Source organism: Carlito syrichta, unplaced genomic scaffold (genome assembly GCF_000164805.1).
Source record: "Carlito syrichta isolate Samal-C Ts95f unplaced genomic scaffold, Tarsius_syrichta-2.0.1 Scaffold309791, whole genome shotgun sequence".
In the NCBI taxonomy this organism is placed as follows: Eukaryota; Metazoa; Chordata; class Mammalia; order Primates; family Tarsiidae; genus Carlito; species Carlito syrichta.
Window position 1 is genome coordinate 213,589 of NW_007253887.1, and position 21,545 is coordinate 235,133.

At 37.8% G+C, this 21,545-nt stretch overlaps 1 protein-coding gene across 1 annotated transcript in view; it reads left to right on the plus strand.

Moving 5' to 3' along the window:
* The window catches only part of LMNB1 (lamin B1), a 66,888-nt gene that overhangs the window by 30,057 nt on the left and 15,286 nt on the right, over positions 1 to 21,545 (plus strand). Inside the window, exons 5-9 of the mRNA XM_021717496.1 lie at positions 4,648 to 4,804; positions 9,236 to 9,361; positions 12,676 to 12,846; positions 13,364 to 13,489; positions 20,466 to 20,686. Coding sequence (XP_021573171.1) covers positions 4,648 to 4,804; positions 9,236 to 9,361; positions 12,676 to 12,846; positions 13,364 to 13,489; positions 20,466 to 20,686 — 801 coding nt within the window. The remainder of the gene's footprint in view (positions 1 to 4,647; positions 4,805 to 9,235; positions 9,362 to 12,675; positions 12,847 to 13,363; positions 13,490 to 20,465; positions 20,687 to 21,545) is intronic.

Genomic DNA, 21,545 nt, shown 5'->3' on the forward strand with positions numbered 1-21,545 from the left:
TTCCGGGCGTGGTAGCGCATGCCTGTAATTCCAGCTACTTGGAAGGCTGAGGCGGAAGGATCGCCGGAGCCCAGCAGGTCGAGGCTGCGGTGGCTGTGTACTCCAGTCTGGGCGACAGAATGCGACTCCAACTCAAAAAAAAAAAAAAAAAAGAGTTGAAGATTCATTTAGACTAGGAGATTGTCAGGGAATAGGGTGGACAGCTAGGGATGTGAATTTTAGAGATTATAGAAATGTTGCAGTTATTTTTTTCTTCTGGGAAAAGACATCAATTTTACATAGAATGAAAGAAACAGGTTTTTTTGGGGGGATGTGTAGGGGATTCCTTTAACACTTAACCAAATATCTATATTTTTTCTGTGTAGACAAATAGCAACTCTACACATAAGCACAAGACAAAGCATGCTTTAAAAAAAAAAAAACAATGTTATAAGCCATGTGAAGTTATTGAAAAGTTTTTTAGAAGATTTATACTTTTTAAACGATAAAAATTTAAGCCAGCAACTCTTTTGGGGTCACATGGTCTTTCTTTGGGTTATTTGCTTGTTTTGGTTTTTACGCATTATGTTCTGCTTTCTCACAACTTACTAGTTTCAGTCCTCAGCTTAAATCAATTGATTTCCATTTAATATTTTTTTTTTGAGTTGGAGTCTCACTCTGTCACCCAGACTGAAGTGCAGTGGCCGCTCCCGGCCACCGCAGCCTCGACCTGCTGGGCTCCAGCGATCCTTCCGCCTCAGCCTTCCAAGTAGCTGGAATTACAGGCGCACGCTACCACGCCCGGCTAATTTTTTGATTTATTGTAGAGATGAGGTCTCGCCAAGTTGCCCAGGCAGGTCTCGAACCCGCGGGCTCAGGCAATCCACTCAACTCAGCCTCCCAAGGCACGGGATTACAGGCTGAGCCACTGAACCCGGCTTCCATTTAAATTTTGAGTGAGAGGAAATCTGATTGGTTACTGGTCTTCCAGACTATGAGATATTAACCTCTAATCAAATTGGATATAAGCAGACCTCTTCCAAGAGTTATGGGTGAGGGTAATTCCTCAAGACAAAAATATACACTAGGCTGGTTTTCAGGTCTTTGGTAGGAATCACTTACTCTTTCTTGTGTACTCTTCAGAAATATTCTGAGTATGCATGCCTGTTTGTATTATTGGTATATACATGACTTTTTCCAGAGGGAAGACTTAGAAATGATTACTGTTAATTTCTTTTGGAGAGAAAATCTTCTCATGTTTGACTTTTTTGGATTATTAGAGCTAACAGTATGCACATGTTTTTAAAATTTGTCAATAAGAGCTTACTGGGAATGGGATTATAGACCTTATATACTTCTGTGTAGAGGGGAAAAAAAGCCAAATAAATGTTTTGTTTGTCTGCTTTTATTTTGAATGGGGATTTCACTCTGCCACCCAGGCCAGTGGCATGATCATGGCTCCCTGCAGCCTCGACCTGGGCTCAGGTGGCCCTTCCACTTCATCTTCCCCAATAGCTGGAATTACCGGTGCATACTACAACGCCTGGCTGAGTTTTTTTATTTTTTAATTTTTTTTTGGCAGAGATAAGGTCTTGCCATGTTACCTGGGCTTGTTTTGAACTCCTGGGCTCAGGCAATTCTCCCTTTGCCTCCCAAAATGCTAAAATTACAGGCGTGAGCCACTGCGCTGGGTCTAAATCATACTTTTTTTTTTTTTTTTTTTTTTGAGTCAGAGTCTCGGTCTGTTACCCTTGCCCAGGCTGGAGTGCAGTGACACCATCACGACTACCATGTCCTCTACCTATCTTTCCACCTCAGCTTTCCAAGTAGCTAGAACTACAGGTATGTGCCACCATGCCTGGCTAATTTTATTGTAAAGACAAGATCTCACCAAGTTGCCTAGGCTGGTCTCAAACCCCTGGACTCAGGCAATTCTCTTGCCTCTGCCTTTCAAAGTGCTGGGATTACAGGTGTGAGCCACTGCGCCCAGTGCTCCAAATCATTTTTTAAACGTAAACAAGTAAGAGTTTGTTACTGCTGTTTCTTTTTAGCCTGGACTCATAGGGGTAGCTTTGGTTTTGCAATTTTAAGTACATTTTGAACTTCTGCTTTGTATTGCCTAATTTGTTAGTAATATGAAGGTTACAGCTTTGAGAAAGAATTTATAATGGAGCAGTTTGTATTTTCATGGAATAATTATTTTACATGACCAAGAACTTGACATAAGCTAGATAGAATCAGTATTAATCATGATAGAAGTTAAAGCTTCTATAAAATTTTGGCTGGTACCATTGGACAACTAAGGCACCACACATAAATAGTATATCCTCTCATTCAGTTTACTCCCCCACTCCTTATTTGGTCTTGAGTTTTGTGGAAGAAATATATTCTAGTCATTCTAGCCTCTCTGCCTTAGATTAATTTTTGACTTCTTGTATTTTCAGGTTCTGGGTTTTTTGTTGCTGTTTTTTAAAAAAAAATAGAAATAGGGTCTTGCTTTGTTGACCAGCCTAGTCCCTAACTCCTGGCCTTGAGCAAACCTCCTGCCTTGGCCTTCGAAAATGTTAGAATTACAGGCATGAGCCACCATGCCCTACCCAGTGTCTTGTATTTTCTACATGCCATGAGATGTTGCACAGTATCTTTCACTTGGTGGTGAACATTCTGAGTTTTGAGCTGTGTGCATTATGTCACTGAAATAAAATAAACCCACAAGAGTGGTGCTACATAAACATGTCAGTTTGTAGACTACTGCATACAATAACTTGTAAAATTGACATGATATTTATGCATTATCATTCTTGGTGTGAACCATTTTGGTTCCTGGAAGGCACAGTTCATTCTCCCGCTGTGAGATATCACACTGAGAAGTAGCACATTATGATCTGAGATTTAAAAATTAAACAGTGTTGAAAGAGAATTTTTTGTAATTGCTAAGTGATTAATTTTGAGTCAGTAGCTTTTGTAAGTATTGTATAATACTCTATAAAGTATAATTTTTGTTTTAAATTATATGTATTATGATATCTATCCTAGCCCAACTTTGGGCATTTTATAGTGGGATAAAACAGTGGCTTCTTTACAAGTGTCAGTTATATTCCTGTGAAGATCTAGAACTTTTATATACCAGGCGTTTTGGTTGTGAATTATGACTATATGGGATACTTTTATTTTTTTTTTTTGAGTTGGAGTCTCACTCCATTGCTCAGACTGGAGTGCAATGGCACACTCATGGTCACCCCAGCGTCAACCTGCTGGGTTCCTGCAATCCTTGTGTCTCAGCCTTCCAAGTAGTTGGAACTGCAGGCACATGCTACTACACCTAGCTAGTCTTTTTTTTTTTTTAATTTATTGTAGAGACAAGGTCTCGCCAAGTTACCCTGGCTGGTCTTGAACCTGTAGGCTCAGGCAATCCACTCACCTCGACTTCCCAAAGTGCTGGAATTACAGGCTGAGCCACCGAGCCTGACCTTTTTTTTTTTTTTTTTTAAATAGTTGATTCCCCACCCCCACCCCCTACCCCGTCCAAGACTAGTCTTCAGTAAAAGCATTCCATCTTGTGTTTTTTTTAAAAAATATGATATTTAAGAAATAAGTTACAGTGATATGATAACTGAGCTTTTATGTATATAGTTGATTTGTGACACCAAAATAAGTAAAATAAATGCCATTAAATCTTCTCTTTGTATTTACTGGTCATTTGGCTAGTTTATTTCATTTATTTTAATACTACAAGATTATTAAAAATTCTTGTTAACTAAAGATTCCACTTTTAGCCAGTCCTCAGACATCAGTAAAAGCACTCTTCTACAATAGCATTTTAAATTAAGAACAGGTATTGAGACTTTTGATATTATCAAGGCTTTTCCTGTGTAAATAATTTTATCAACATAATTATTTGGATTAGAAAAATACTGTCCTCTAAAATACAATTATTGGACAAAATATCCAAAGGAACTTTAATTTTGTAAGGTAGGACGCCATTTAATAAAAAGTGATATTTAAAGAAAAAGAAACCTCAGTTTGAACCTCAGGTTTTTGGTAGTTGTATAAGCTGAAATAATTTTTATGCAAAATATTAGGGAGGCCTTATTTATTAGGGAATTCTAAAGTCACTTCATATAAGAAATAGAAGTTGCTTGCAAGCTTGGGGTCAATTAATTCTTAGTAATATCAAGGGAGTCTCAATATGATACATTATTAAGTTATAAAATTACTTTTAAAAGTAACTTCATTCTTATTTAGTGTCATTTTATATCTTGACTTACATGAGCCACTATGCCTGAACCAGCTCCTTTACATTTATAATTTGCATTGTATTTAAAAATAAGTTTCATTTTTTCAAAAATATTCTTAGTGTATGTATATCTTTAGAAGAAAGACATGTATTCTCACTCAAGAGACAAGTAGGATTGTGGTACATTAGTCCTTTCTTATATGGACTTCTTTGACCCAGAATCATTAGGAATCATGTGGCATTCAAAGACAATGTTACTCTTCACCAAAAACTCTAGATCAAATGCTTCTGAATTGCTCCTCTAATTTAGTAGATTATGGCAGCCTTTATTTAAAGTGCCTTTTCTTTTGTTTGTCCCTTAAGCAGGGAGGGAGAAGGCTTCAAGTCGGAGTATAATTTGATGCCTTGTGGTATTTTCACATGTATTACAGTTATGCTAAGAAAGAATCTGATCTTAATGGAGCCCAGATCAAACTTCGAGAATATGAAGCAGCACTGAATTCTAAAGACGCAGCTCTTGCTACTGCACTTGGTGACAAAAAAAGTTTAGAGGGAGATTTGGAGGATCTGAAGGATCAGATTGCCCAGGTAAGAAACTTTGTTCTTGAGCTATATTTGACAAGTTAATTGCCCCATCTGTCTTAAGCCATGGTTTGAATGATGGATTGATTTTTTAGAAATTGGTTATTTCTTATTTTTGAAATTTTATTTATTTGCTTCTTTTTTTGTGGCTTACCTGACTAGTCTTGAGGTAGCTAACATACACAGCATCATCACCTCTCAGGCGTTATGTAGGGTTTATGCAGATCTTGTTTCTGGCCTTCTTCCTCTCTGTTGTATATATGCTAATCCTCAGCACCCAGAGAGGAACTAGATCAGCAACACAACTCACGACTCATCAAAAAAACAATAATAACCATGTAGTGCAAAGAAGAGAAAAATCAACCTGAGTCGGAACTAGCCAGACTCACCTGGATCATCAGCAACACAACTCACGACTCATCAAAAAAACAATAATAACCATGTAGTGCAAAGAAGAGAAAAATCAACCTGGGTTGGAACTAGCCAGACTCACCTGGATCATGGCACAGATCACAAGTAGCTTCCAGATGCAGTAGGGAAGGTGAGTGAAGGGAATTCAGGAATTCTGTGCTCCTGCCACAGGCATGGAGGGATCCCTGAGCTCTGTGGGACTCTAGTCCCTCATCTGAGACTGCCTTGCCCACAGCTGTGTTCTTCCACATGGAGTGGTGCAGGGAAAAGAAGCCCTTGGCAGCTGCAGCCACCATATCCCAGAAACTCAACCCCTCCTGCATCTGCTTTCTAGCCAGTCTGGGAGGGAAGGGCAAACCCCACAGTGACAGACTTCCTGACTGGGGTGGACTACTGTGGGGACACCTGAGGCCGACTACACTTTGATGTTTGAAATGCAGACTGCTGGAGACCAAGGTGATGGAGCTGGTGGGACTCATTGCCATAGTGTAACTTTCCACTCCCAATGTAAACTTGTTGTGCCCCCTCTGCACTAGAGCATTACCCCAGTGACTGGAGACTCCCTCCCAGTTCCCGCTGGGGTAGCCAAGAGTACACACAGGTGGGGGGGATTGAGCCCCTTCCCCCTACACCTGCACCCACTTCAAAAGCTCAAAACATAGAACCTGGGTAATCCCCATAGCCCTGTCTACTGCATAGGTTGGCTAGGCACTTTCTTGGAGCAATACTTTCTAAGCAGAAAGTCCACAACCACCACTACAGATGGCTCTCTCTCGCAAGAACTACCTCTTGGCTGGGGGGGTCAGCAGCATAGCCTATCACAGTTGATATAATACCTCAGCTTTGAGGATGTCTGATTCTAGACCCCAGCTACCATCACTATTCAAGCCATCTCAGATACTCAGGACACCTTGAGCCTTTGCAGGTGCCCTGCACAGGGCCACCACAGCTGGCAATTGAGAAACTCACCACACTAAGTCACCCTACAGTGTCTATGTCAACCACTACCAACCTCAACTGAGAACTAGTCTGCCCAAATGAGAAGGAACCAAAAAAATAATTCTGATAATATGAAAAAGCAGAGTTCTTGGACTCCCCCAGAAGACCACACTAACTTTTGAGCAGTAGACCCTAACCAAAATGAAATCTTTGAAATTCCAGAGATAGAATTGAAACGGTTGATTATAAAATTGCTCAATGAAGTTTAGGAGAAAGTGGAAAACCAACATAATGAAATGAAAAGAAAAAAAAAGATTCAGTACATTCTCCAAAGAGATAGATACCTTTAAAAAAAAAACTCAAACTAAGCTGAAATTCTGTAGATGAAAGACTCATACAGTGAAGTACAAAATGCAGTGGAAAGTTTTACAGTAGACTAGAACAAGTAGAAGAAAGGATCTCAGAACTTGAAGACAAGGCTTTGTAATGAACCCAATCAGACAACAATAAATAAAAAAGAAAAGAACAAAACAAAGACTCCAAGAAATGTGGGATTATGTAAAAGTCCAAATCTAAGAATTATACACGTTCCTGAAGAAGAAGAGAAGACAACAGGTTTGGAAAACCTATTTAAGGGAATAATGGAGGAAGACTTTGCTGGCCTTGCCAGAGATTTAAACATTCATATTCCAGGAGCTCAAAAACTTCCCCAGAATGCTCATTGTAGAAAGGTCATCTCTAAGACATATAGTCATCAGGTTATACAAAGTTAATTTGAAGAAAAGAATTCTAAGAGCAATGAGGCAAAAGCATCAAATAACTTACAAAAGTGAACCTATTAGGCTAACCACAGACTTCTCAGAAGAAGCTCACACAGCAGTGTCATTCTGAACAGAGAAAAGTTGAATGCATTCCCGCTCAGAACTGGAACAGAGCAAGAATGCTCACTTTCACCATTCCTATTCACCATAGTACTGGAAGTGCTAGTCAGAGCAATGAGGCAAGAGAAAAATAAGTGTCCAAGTTGGAAAAGAAGAAATCTAACTTGGTATATTGACAATATGATCTTATACCTTAGAGAATCCTAAAGACTTCTTCAAAAGACTCCTGGACATAATAAATGAATTTGGTAAACTTTCAGGATACAAAATCATACACAAGTCAGTAGCACTGGTATACACCAATAGCAACCAAGCTGCAAATCAAATTAAGAACTCAATTCCATTTACAATAGAAACCAAGAATCTATAATACCTAGGAATATATATAACCCAGGAGGTGAGAGATCTTTACAAGGAGAACTATAAAACATTGATTAAAGAAATTACAGAGGACACAAACAAATGGAGAAACATCCCATGTGCGTGGATTGGAAGAATCAACATTGTTAAATGACCATACTATACAAAGTAATCTACAGATTCAGTGCAACCCATATCAAACTAGCAACTCCATCTTTAACAGAATTAGAAAAAGCAACCCTAAAATTCACATGGAACAATGGAACAAATAAAGAGGCAGAATAGCCAAATGCTAAGCAAAAAAGACAAAGCTTGGAGGCATCACATTACCTTGTTTCAAATTATATTACAAGGTTGTAATAACCAAAACAGCATGGTACTGGTACAAGAGCAGACACATGGACCAGTGAAACAATAGAGAATCAAAAAATAAACCCAAATACCTACAACCAACTGATCTTTGACAAAGTAGACAAAAACATACATTGGGGAAAGGATACCCTATTCAACAATTGGTGCTGAGAAAATTGGATTGCTACATTTAGAAAAATTAAACTTGATTCTTACCTCACCATATACAAAAATTAACTCAAAATGGATTAAAGGCTTAAATGTCAGTCCTGAAACTACAAAAATCCTAGAAGAAAACCTGGGAAAAACTCTTCTGGACATTGACTTAGGGAAAGAACTTACGGCTAAACCCCCAAAGCAAATGCAACAACAAACAAAAATAAATAAATAGAACCTAATTAAACTAAAAACTTACACACAGCAAAATAAATAGCAGAGCAAACAGGCAACCTACAGAGTGGGAGAAGATATTTGTAAACTATACATCTGACAAAGATCTAATATCCAGGATGTACAAAGAACCGAAACAAATCAGCAAGAGAAAGCAAATAGCCCCATAAAAAGTGGGCAAATGAACATACATTTCTCAAAAAAGATATATAGATGGCCAATAAGCATGAAAAAATGCTCAACATCACTAATTGTCAGGAAAATGCAAAATGAAACCATCATGAGATACCACCTTTTACCAATCAGAATGGTCATTGTTAAATTTAAAAAAAAAATGCTGGAAAAGGGAACACTTATACACTGTTGGTGTGAGTGTAAATTAGTATACCCTCTATGGAAATTTATAATGGAGATTTCTCAGAGAACTAAAAGTAGATCTACCATTTAATCCAACATTCCCCATTTTTGGGTATCTACCCAAAGGAACAGAGGTTGTTATATAAAAAAGACATTTGCACTCAGATGTTCATCGCCCCACAGTTCACAATTGCAAAGATGTGAAACCAACCTCAATGCCCATCAAATGATGAGTGAATAATGAAAATGTGGTGTGTACACTATAGAATACTGTTTAGCTATCAAAAAGATTGAAATAATGTCTTTTGCAGCAGCTTGGCTTAAATTGGAGAACTTCACCAAAGTGAACTAACACAGGAGCAGAAAACCAAACACTGCATATTCTCACAAGTGGGAGTTAAACTAAATATCTGCCACAACATAGAGATTAATATAATGGACACTGAAGACTCAGAAGGGAGAAGGTGGGAAGGAGTGGAGGGATGAAAAATCACCTGTTGGGTATAGTATGCACAGGCGGGGGTGGTGGGTACACTTAAAGCCCAGAGTTCTTCGCTACTATACAATGTAACCGCGCAACCAAAAACCACTTATACCCTCTTAATGCTAATGAAAGGGGAAAAAAACTGAATCATACATTGATAAATGTATAGGAATTATAATACTTGATTTGATTCATATATATGTTAAATTCATTGCTAAATGATTGCCATGTCATTTTTATCATGATTCTTTTTCCTTGTAATAGTTGGAAGCTTCCCTAGCTGCTGCCAAAAAACAGTTAGCAGATGAAACTTTACTTAAAGTGGATTTGGAGAATCGCTGTCAGAGTCTTACTGAGGACTTAGAGTTTCGGAAAAACATGTATGAAGAGGTAAATATGTATAATTTATTTTTTAAAGGAATGTAGTGCTCTGAAAAGTCTTTTTTATATCTTTATATGTAATTATATTTTGTTTCTGATTTTTTTCACAGAAATATATTAGATAAGGAGGTAATAGGTTTAGAAATGGGAAGAAATTGTTTAGGTAGATTATTCAAGGTACTGCTGCTAATAGGTTGCATTTAAGAACTCAAGCAGTTATTGTAAACAAATAAGATTTCACCTTATCTGACTTATAAAGGCTTGGTCACAGCAGCTAATTACTGTCACCATTTTGAAGCATTTGTTTTAGTTATCTATTTGGTTTTTTTTGGTTTTTTTTGAGTTGGAGTCTCACTCTGTCGCCCAGACTGGAGTGCAGTGGTCGCTCCCGGCCACCGCAGCCTGGACCTGCTAAGCTCCAGCGATCCTTCCGCCTCAGCCTTCCAAGTAGCTGGAACTACAGGCACACGCTACCACGCCTGGCTCATTTTTCGATTTATTGTAGAGATGAGGTCTCACCAAGTTGCCCAGGCGGGTCTCGAACCCGTGGGCTCAGGCAATCCACTCACCTCTGCCTCCCAAAGGCTCAAGATTACAGGCTGAGCCACCGAGCCTGGCTTTAGTTATCTATTTCTAACAAGTTACTTGAGAATTCAGCAACTTAAAACTACAGGCCTTTATGATCTTTCAGTTTCTGAAGGTCAGAAATCTGAGAGCTCCTTAACTAGACGGTTCTGTTTCTGGATCTCATGAGGTTGGTGTCCAGCTTTCAACCTGGGCTAGAGGAACATCTTCTGAGCTCATTCATGGGCGGGACTGTTGACGGGAGGCGTTGGTTCCTTGCCACAAGGTCTTCTCCATAGGGCTGCTCATGATGTGGTCTCCAAGAGCCATGAGAGAGGGAAATAAAGAGAGAGAGAGCATGTGCTGCCAAACCAGCAGCCACATTATCTTCAATAACCTAATCACAGAAGTTACATGCCATCACTTCTGCTTTCTGTTGGTCACACAGACCAGCCTTGATACTCTGTGGGAGGGGATTATACAAGGGTATGAATATGAGGCGGCAGCAATAGGGGGCCCTCTGGAAGTCAGGCTACTCACAGCATTTTTAGTTATGTATGAAGATTTTAAAATACAATTTCAAGCCTTACTACTGTGGTCAAGGGACAGAGACAAAACTGTTGCCAAACAGAGAAAGTAATAAAAGAAACAAAATTGAAGAGGGGATTATATATTTAGTAAACATTGAAGAGGGTTGGAATCAACCCAGGGTAGAGAGTAAACTGTTAATGCTTGCCTAATGTTTTTAGAAGTAGTGTTATTTTCAAAATAGTGACTAGCAATGACTTAAAAATAGAATTATTCTAGCAATTAAAAATTTCTTTAGGTAAAGGAAAAGTATTTCAGTGGACATCTGGTCACTTTTAAACAGTAATATTTAAGCAAAATAGGTATTGTTGGGGTAATGTGCACTGGACAAGCAGTTGATCTCGTACAGCCTCAGTCAGTTTCTTAAAATGCAATACTGATGCTGCTGTTTTTTCTTCAAGGAGTGGGAGGATCAAAGTGAAATATTCTATGTGAAATCTCTTTGTATACTATAGCAAATGCTGTCATGTAATTGTTACTAAGTATTGCTTTATAAAAGCAGATAGTTGTATATGAAGTTGACTTAACATTTTTGTTTTATTTTGTTAAAATTGTTCCTGATCTGTCATTACTTTTTTTTTTTTTTTTTTTTTTTTGGAGTCCGAGTCTCACCCTTGGTCGCCCAGTCTGGAGTGTAGTGGCACACTCACGGCCACTGCAGCCTTGACCTGCTGGGCTCAGGCCATCCTTGCGCCTCAGCCTTCCAAGTAGCTGGAACTACAGACATGAGCCACCATGCCTGGCTAATTTTTCTTGATTTATTGTAGAGACGAGGTCTCACCAAGTTGCCCAGGCTGGTCTTGAACCCCTGGCTGGGCACAGGTAGTCCTCTCACTTCAGCCTCACAAAGCGCTGGGATTATAGACATGAGCCACCTCACCTGGCCATTATTTATTTTTGATGTTGTGTTGTAGACAGCTGTGAGTAGGGTATTTTTTTCTTTGTAAGATCATTGGTTCTACATAAAGCAATACATTGAAAATGGCATTGATGAAAAGTAATTTAATATTTTTACAGTTTTTGGGTAGCATCTTTGAATTTGTACCTTTTGAATAATAGATTTTAAAATATTCCTCTTAATTTTTTTATGTTGAGAATATAATTCTATGCAATAAATATACCTAACTTCCTTATTATGAAGAGTTACAGAGGAAATAAAAAGGAGTGAAACAGGAGGAATAGGGAAGGGGATAGACAGGGCAAGCCATTAGTAGGTACTCAGTCTTTATTGAACTAAACCCTCTGTTTGCATGTTTTCACAATTTCAGTGTCATTGCTTCATGAAATAGATGTGATCTCTGGGAAGTTGCTAGCTGAACTAGAATTTGAATCTTTGTTTTCTGATATTTCTGATTCTTTCGTTGCAGTTTCCTTTGCAGAGAAAGATAAGGAAATGCTCAGAACAATGTGCAAAGATATATGAACAGCAACTTCAGTGGGTTATACCCCCCTCTTGTGGCGTCTTCAGTTATTGCTGCTGAAGACATCTATATTTTCATAGAAGTTTGTTCTTAGCCAGATTCTCCTGGAAAAGTGTTATTGAGACAGTTCCTTAAAACAGAGTTGAAGGATCATGACTTCTATTTCTATTCTTTAATAGTGACTTTTTCATATGTACTTGAATCAGTCAAGTAATACTGTTAATAAGATCCTGTATCAATTGATATTGGTAGCTTAATACCAGCTTCTAAAAGAAGTCATGTAAATTAGCTTGCCCTACCTGTGACTGTGGTCAAAAAAATAGTTTTATTACACATAAATCTTCTTTTGAATTTGTCCTGACTGGTGAGCTTAACTTCCTGTGTGTATTTTTTTTAGAGGTGTCCTTAAGTTGATGAAGGAAACAATTTAGAAAAATCATTAATATTTAGTGGTTAGTATAGTCTACAATCTAGCTCTCCATGATTACATGGTACTTTCATAAATAGCTATGCTCCTGAAAAGGAATAGAAAATTCCTAGGGCTTGAGATTTTACTGTCGTTAGTTCCATTTCACAAAGCTTCTCAAATAAAAACTAACAGACAAAAAAAATGTCTATTCACGTGGCTTCCCTAGCACAGACACGCTGAGGTTTTTGTATAAAACTTCAGATGACCCTGTTGTTACTCAGACTTGTACCAGTGTAGCCACGGTAAGTAACTTGCCTTTATGTCATTTCTTTTTTTCCCAGGAGATTAATGAGACCAGAAGGAAGCATGAAACGCGCTTGGTAGAGGTGGATTCTGGGCGTCAGATTGAGTATGAGTACAAGCTGGCGCAAGCCCTTCATGAGATGAGAGAGCAACATGATGCCCAAGTGAAGCTGTACAAGGAAGAGCTGGAGCAGACTTACCATGCCAAAGTGAGCACCCTCTTCAGGGACTTGTTAGAATGCCTATGGCTAAGACTTCCCTGTCACCGTGAACAGCATGGCATGACTTGATGTTTGTTTTGTTCTAGTTGTCCTAAATTATTCTTCATCTCCATGAATGTATAAAAAATTGATATTTCTTCTAAGTGCAGTTTTTTATAAATTAAATGTTACTAAAAATTATTAGAAGATAGTAGGGTCAAGTGCTATTTGAAACTTGGGAACAGTCAAGTTGCCACTGCCCAATCTTTTTATTAGCAGTGTTATCCTAGATATTGAAGGTTTACTGGACAAAATATTGAAAGCCCTTTACTTAGTAAGTAACTAAAGGTCAGAAAGACTTACGGTCATTCAAAACTTGTCAGCAAACTTCATGATGCTTTTCCTGTGTTTCATCAGCCAGTTATCAGCAGGTCTTAGGTTTGAAATACTTTAAGGTGAATCATGCTTCCTTATTTGTTAGTTCTAAGTTCACTAAATAAGACTGGCTGTGGTTTACTTCTTGTAGCTTGAGAATGCCAGACTGTCCTCAGAGATGAATACTTCTACTGTCAACAGTGCCAGGGAAGAGCTGATGGAAAGTCGTATGAGAATTGAGAGCCTTTCATCTCAGCTTTCTAATCTACAGAAAGAGGTAAGTAAGCATCTTCCCCTAAGAAGTTAGACTTGAAGGTCACATCCACCATGGGAGTCTACCTGCTTTGCTCTGTCTGATGTCACTCCTTCTTTAGTTTGTTCCAAATGATGGTATTATCTACCCTATGCTGGTTCTCACAGTGCTTTTCCAGATTTTTAAACTTTGTATTGCATAAACATTGTTTAAGCAGATAATTATTCCTAATTAATAGATTGCACAAAGCTAAGGGAATTATCCTTGAGGAAACAACATGCTCATTTATTTGCTGAGCTTACCCTGGAACCCAGGTTTTATGACCTATCATCTCTATAGATTACTATTCCCAACACATTCCTTTTTCATAACATTTGGAAACCAAAATAAAGACATGCAAAAACCCTTTGTGGGTGGTGCATGCTTTGTGTTTCTGGACAAATTCTCTTAGTGCTTAAACTACTTAATAATTAGACTCTTGGGAAATAGTTTAATTTGAGTATTCTATAAGAGTTTATTGACTCATTCATTCATTGGTATACCTAAGTGACAAATGGCTTCATTGCTGGCTGTGCTGACTGATTACCTAGCAGGACATGATGGTGTGCTTCAAATGCAGCTTTGACAAGCATGGATCCTGCTTCAGATCAGTTTCAGCCTAGGGTGATGTCAATATGGCTACAAAGTACAGCCATATGCACATTCAGAATGATTCAATAATTACTGCTCACCTTCATTACTTGGGAAGTAACTTTAGCTTATGTTTTTTCTTAAGGGAGGAAATGTTGTTTTAAGTTTCCCACATATAAATAAGTTTTATTTTTTTACTCTTGATTAGCCTTTTCTTTCTTCCTTTTGTCATTTTTAGTGAACTATTTTTCTGATTATAAAAATGAAGACATTTTTGCAGGAATTTAAAAAACAGCAGAAAATGTCACATAAAATAAGGCAATATAAACAAATTTAGTTAGCATGGACGTTTTTACATTGCCTGTCATGTGCTTTATTACTTTCAGCACACATTTTAAATTTATTTAGACCTATTTTGTCCTGATAATATTTTGAAGTTTTCATGTAACAGTAGAGCTGGAACGACCTTTTAGTTCATTCATTATAACCACAGATTTAGGTTAGTTTAATGTCTTATGTAAAGGTTGCAGGCTGATAAATTAGTTTCTCTCCTGGTTCCCAGTTTTTCCTTTTAGACCTCGCTTTCTTCAAATAATATTTTCTTTTAGGAATTTAACAGATGATCTTTTTTTCCCTTGCACTATTTGTCTTAGTCCTTTGGACTACTCTAACAAAATACTATAGATTGGTAGCTTATTAACAACAGAAATTTCAGAAGTTTATTTCTCATAGTTCTGTAGACTGGGAAGTCCAAGATCAAGGCACTGGCAGACTGAGTGCCTAGTGAGGGCCCATATCCTAATTTATAGATGATGCCATCTCGCTGTGTGGCCGAAGGGTGAATGAACTCCTTTGGTCCTGTTATAAGGACACTAATCCCAATCATGAGGGCTCACCATCCACCTATTAAAATCATCACTTTGAGGGTTAGAATTTAAACATGAACTTTGGAGGGATGCAAGCACTCATACTATATCACTATCTTAACAGGTACCTTTCCAAAAATAGACCTCTGTTCTTAGACTGAGTTGACATTTACTACTTTTCTCTGTTAGTAAGTCATATTCTGGTTATTGTCTCTCCCTCAATTTTATTTTTCCTTACCTTAGTTTTTATTTAGTTTATTTAATTAATTTATTTTTGGCTCCTGCTTAATCCACTTGATTTTTTTTTTATTTTCTTATTTTTTGAGTTGGAGTCTCACTCTATCACCCAGACTGGAATACAAGTGGCACGCTCCCGGCCACCGCAGCCTCGACCTGCTGGGCTCTGACGTTCCTTCCGCCTCAGCCTTCCAAGTAGCTGGAACTACAGGCGCGCACTACCATGCCCGGCTATTTTTTGATTTATTGTAGAGATGAGGTCTCTCCAAGTAGCCCGGGTGGGTCTCCAACCCTCGGGCTCAGGCAAAGCACTTCCCTCAGCCTCCCAAAGTATGGGATTACAGGCTGAGCCACCGAGTCCGGCGTCCACTTGATTTTTATTTGGTACAGATCTTCTCTTGAGATTGAGCTTCATTTTACAGATGAGGAGACCGAGACTTATCTGTTATTAAATAGCAGTGGGGTCTAAACTTAGTAGCTGTGTCTTCTGACCAGGTTCATGGCCATTTTTCTGTTTGCCTGTTAATTATATTTCCATTTTTGTAAGTTTTTTGTTAACCTCAGGGAGTGGTTTTCACATGATGTTAGGCAGGGTTCTGGGGGATTCCAGGAGCTCACTCCTTAACAAACAGAAGTACCGTACCCCTTTAGCCAGAACAATTTTAAATTTCTTTGTCTGGGGGAATTCTTTTCTCTGTTCATTGCTGGTAATAGAGTATATGATAAAGAATATATTTTGAGGAATATTTTTATTAGTTGATAAATTTTAGCCTTTGAAAAATCATTAAAAAGAAAAACATCTCTTAATATTTCTTATTGCATAAAATTTTAGTAGTATTTGTTGTCGAGTCATCAGTTTCATCATGTTGCCTGTTGGGTCATAAGAATTTCCTTTTGGTTTTATGACTCACATTAGTGAGTACTTCTTTAATTTTACTTAAAATTAACAGCCCTTAAAATACTGAGTTTAGAAAATATATTTAATATATAGATGATAGCAGTATTTTGTTGTGGAGTTAGGAATTTTATGCACTGCTTATATATAGCATTTCTAGATTTTTTTACCTTGGCCAAATTAATTGGTTGGTTAGAGAAGAGTACAGTGTTGCAATGAAAAACACCCCTAATTTTTGTTTTTCCAACATCCAGACTCTGGAAATTTACTGCAGCTGGAGCATAATAAACAGTACAGTTATGTTACATGCTATAAAAAAGAATAAAATCAAGACTATTAGAAGTCATAAAATTTTAGAGTTAGAGGCAGAATCTTAGAGATAGTCTAGCTAGATCTCTTTACTTTGCAAACATGGGAACTGGTTTAGTGAGGTTAGTTACAGCTTGCCAGGAGTCTCATAGGCAGAATTGAGAAAGAGAACATGGGTCAGACTTCTCATATCGTGCTCTCGTATTCACTATACAACAAGCAAAAGTACACTTATTTAAAATGCAAAAGGATTCAGAATAACTTTAAAACTATTTGTTTATTATTATTTTAGAGATAAGGTCTTGTTCTGTTGACTAGGCTGGAGTGCAGTGGCGGGATCATAGCTTAATGCAACTTTGAACTCCTAGGCTCAAGCAATCTTTCTGCCATAGCCTCCTGAGTAGCTGGGACTATAGGCACGTGCCACCATACATGGCTTTTTTTTTCTTTTTCTTTTTCTTTTTTTTTTTTTTGAGTCTCATTCTGTCATCCAGGCTGGAGCAGTAGCATTTTCATAGCTACCACAGCCTTGATCTGCTGGGCTCAGGTGATCCATTCATCTTAGCCTTCCAAATAGCTGGAACCACAGGCACATACCACCACACCTGGCTAACTTTTTTTGGTTTTTTGCTCAGGCTAGTCTTGAACCCCTGGATTCAGGCAATCCTCTCACCTCAGCTTCTCAAAATGCTGGGATTATAGGCATGAGCCACTGTATGCAGTCACCTTTAAAACTTTTGTACCTAGATAATTAATTTTTTCCTTTTAAAGAACCCTACAACATCAAAGGTGTCATATATAGGTATCCTGGGGTTTACAAATCTGGACTCACAGTCTTGGATAGTTTGTCTCATCAACTCTTTTAGATTTGCCCATTCCGTCCTCTACCTCCGACGTGTGAGATAAAATGAAGAGATTGAAGAGGAGGCATTTGAAAAGTATGTTATTGTTTTTCTTTTGGAGAAAAGAAAATATAAGAAACCTGAAGGAAAAATAAATTTCTCCATTTATAACGTAATTTTTGCTAATGCAGTTAAATGCAAATACTGAAGCATAAGAACTACCTTTGTAATATCCATCTTAAGAAGAACACCTGTTTGTACTATGCAATGTGATTTGCTATTCTATAATTTAATTAATTGATTGATCAATTTAAAAAAATTTATGTGTGTGTGTCATCTAGACCCTCCAACCAGAATAAGTTCAGAGTGTCTCCGGATCAATTATTTTTTAAATATTCTTTTTGTTTTGTTATAATGTTGGATTTACAGAAAAGTTGGCAGAATAATCTAGTCAGTTCTCATTTATTTCTCATCCAATTTTCCTCATTTACATTAAATCCTCTACATGCTAACAAGTTCTGCTTCAAAAGCATGTTCATAAGCCCAATTTGTTCATAAGTCCAACAAAGTTAGCCTAGATACCCAACTAACACAATTGGCTATTTAGTACTGTACTGTAACAGGTTTGCAATACTTTTCACACATATAATATAAAGATACTGTACTCATGTACTCTTTATAGTACTATACAGTAAAGTACATGAAAGCACAAACACTTGTAGAGGATGCACACACATGATAGTGTACACCAGACACGTCAACTAACTTACATTATTGGACATATGAATGCACATTTGTATCTTTGAAAGTTCATAACTTGAAGGTTCATATGTTGGGAGCTTACTGTATTAACATCTTAAGTTACCTTGGAACATTCGTCCAAACTAAGCAACTGATATTGGTATATTGCTATTAACTAGACTCCAGGCTATTTGAATTTCACCAGTTTTTCTATTATTATTTTCCTGTTCCAGGGTACCACTTGCCTCTCAGACTTTTCTTTGCTTTTTTTTTGCCTTGAGTCTTGAGTAGGATTGTACAGGTGTTGTGCTTTTCACATGATTAGATTGAGGTTATGGGTTTTAACTGTCTTGTCCTGTCACATCATATCATGTTGCATGTATGTGATATCCACTTGACATCACTGGTGGTGTTTGATTAAGTTAGTATTTGTCAGGTTTCTGCATTGTCAACAAAAATACTATGTTTTCTTTCCATATTCTTTCCGGTTCTCAAGTGTGAAGGGCAGGAGTTAAACTCCACATCTTGGAGTAGGATCTACATTTATTACATTAAATTCTTTTGTAAAGATGTCTTTTCTTCCCTGTTTGTTTTATATTAGCATGGACTCATGGGCATTTACTTTATACTTTGAGTTATAAGCTAATGCTGTGTTGTTTATTTTATTTGCTCAGATTGTTTCACCTTTGGCCAGTAGGAGTTCTGTCAGATTGACTACTGTATCTGTTGTGTTGTTTTCAGAGCACTTCATTACTTTCTGGAACCAGAATATTCTCTAGGCTCATCTTGTATTTTCTCTGCCCCAGTTCTAGAATCTTCCATTTCTCCATGGAGTCCTGGTTCCTTTTATTGGAGGATGGTATATAGCAGTTAGGATCTGCCGGGCTTGGTGGCTCAGCCTGTAATCCCAGCGCTTTGGGAGGCTGAGGTGAGTGGATTGCCTGAGCCCACGGGTTCGAGACCTGCCTGGGCAACTTGGTGAGACCTCATCTCTACAATAAATAAAAAACTAGCCCGGTGTGGTAGTGCGTGCCTGTAGTTCCAGTTACTTGGAAGGCTGAGGTGGAAGGATCGCCAGAGCCCAGCAGGTCGAGGCTGCAGTGGCCAGGAGCAGCCACTGCACTCCAGTCTGGGTGACAAAGTAAGACTCCAACTCAAAAAAAAAAGAAGTTAGGATCTAGGCACTGAGTGTGCTTATTGGTACTGGGGTGTCACTGCTTCTCAGCCTTCTCATGGGCAAAACTAGGTAGTATATTTACGTATGTCAACCCATGTTTTTTTCCGTCTTAACCATATGTATTTTTTTTTCCTGTCTTAATCATATGTATTTTTTTTTCTGTCTTAACCATATGTATTTGTATTAAGCTGACCAGGAATTCATACCGATGTCTCTGGCTTGACTCTAGTGGTACCACGGGATTAGTTTTTGGAGTCTTTTCTGACTTATCAGTAACTTTTCTCTGAAAGTGAAAAACCTGGTTTTTACGAACATTCCTTTACTTATTTGTCCAGTCCCAGTATATGTTGAAGCAGTTTCAAAACTTTGAACCTGTGCCCCATGAGAAGCAAATTTACCAATAAGAGGGCAGTGTTTATGTACAATGTTTAGTTTCTTTTTATCTCTAACCTTCCAGATTTAATTTTTGCACAGTAGGTGCCCTTTGTCTCCTGCTCTGTGCAGCTACTTGTGATTCTGAGGGCCTAAGCTATCCATCAGTCTTTTTGAGTTGATTACCCTTGTCATTTTCTGAGGCTACTGAGATGAATTCTGTCATGGAGAAACACAGAAGAATAATTACCTAGTGAGCCACAGGTTTCTGAGATGAACTTTCTGGTGTAGAGTGTGTGATTTTTCATTTTATGCCAAATGTAAAGCTTCTGTACTTACAGTAATACGTTACAAATCACCCTTTCTGGTATGTCCTTTGTGTGCTAATTGAGCATGAGATGGCACAGCAGTCTGAAGGACACTATGCTGTGCCTTCCATGTAATAACCAAAATCCCTTTTCTTGGGCTTTTAAATATTCCTCAGTGATTCTCCAAAACGTGCTTTCATCCATTCTTAGGTTTTTTTTCTGTCAATGAGTTTTATATCTCTTTAAGTTTGTTATGTTAATAATTTCTACATTTTGAAGCAAAGACCCTGTAGGGGAGCTGAACTTGACTTTTACTAAAACCACAGCCTAAAAAAATTTACTTGGTCAAATACAGAAAAATTATATGCACATTTATAAAACTTATATTTGGGGATTATTTCTTCTTTTAGTCTTTTATTAGCTAAAACTTTTCTAAAACCTGTATTTTGTATTTGAGGAATTTTGGGTTTGATTTCTTAAAATCAGAGTCTCTTGAGTTATAATAAGTTAGAGATTCCATAGAGTTTTATTTGTTTCCCAGTCCCGGAAACGGTTTAAAATAGCGGCCTTGTGCTAATGTTGAAATGTTCCTAGAAAGTAAAAGTGTTTCCTTGAATCTTAAGTCTAGAGCACATTTGGAAAGGATTCAAGAGTTAGAGGACTTGCTTGCTAAAGAAAGAGACAACTGTCGTCGCATGCTGTCTGACAAAGAGAGAGAGATGGCGGAAATAAGGGACCAGATGCAGCAACAGCTGAATGATTATGAGCAACTTCTTGATGTAAAGTTAGCCCTGGACATGGAAATCAGTGCTTATAGGAAACTCTTAGAAGGTGAAGAAGAGAGGTAAGGAACTTGAGGATCGCCCTACCTTACGGTCTACTTTTTGCTACTCACCCTTTTTATTTAAAGAAAAATAAGTAGGGACATTTTTTTAAACAGTAAAGACAACTTTAAATATTTTCTCTGTCATTTTTTAATACCTAGATATAGAGGTAGTAGATCATATTTCTCCCTCAACAACAGAAAGTTTGGTCAAGCAGTTTTTAAATCTGGTTAGTGTATAAATTCTTATGACACCTATTTTTATAAAATAATTCCAAAAGGAAAATGACTGATTTGGATAAAAAGTTAATCAATTTCAATACATTGTGGTCACAAAATGCAGATAAAGCTGTGGTAGCTCCTGCCCATACTGCCAATGGTTTGAAAGGCAGAGGTAGGAGGATGCTTGAGTCCAGGAGTTTGTGACCAACCTGGGCAACGTAGTGAGACCCTCATTTCTATTAAAAAAAAAAATTTAAAAATTAGCCAAGTGTAGGGGCATATGCTTGTAGTCTCAGCTACTTGGGAGGCTGAGGTGGGAGAATTGCTTGAGCCCAGGAGTTTGAGGTTGCAGTGAGCTATGATTGTGCCACTGTACTCTAGCCTGTGTGATGGTGAGACCCCAACTCTTTAAAAAAACAAAAAAAAAAACAAAAAACTCCAAGCAAACAAAAAAATAAAATGGCAGGTATGAAAAGAGAAAAAGTACACTAATGGTAATGGTGGTTGTGGGAGTGGGAGGAGTGGTAGATGGGATGATCCCCTACCCTGTTTTCTAGACTCCTTACATTATAGTCATATTACTTCCATTCCTAGAGAAAGCAGTCAAATTATTTCTTTCTTTTTTTTTTTTTTGAGTTGGGGTCTCACTCTGTCGCCC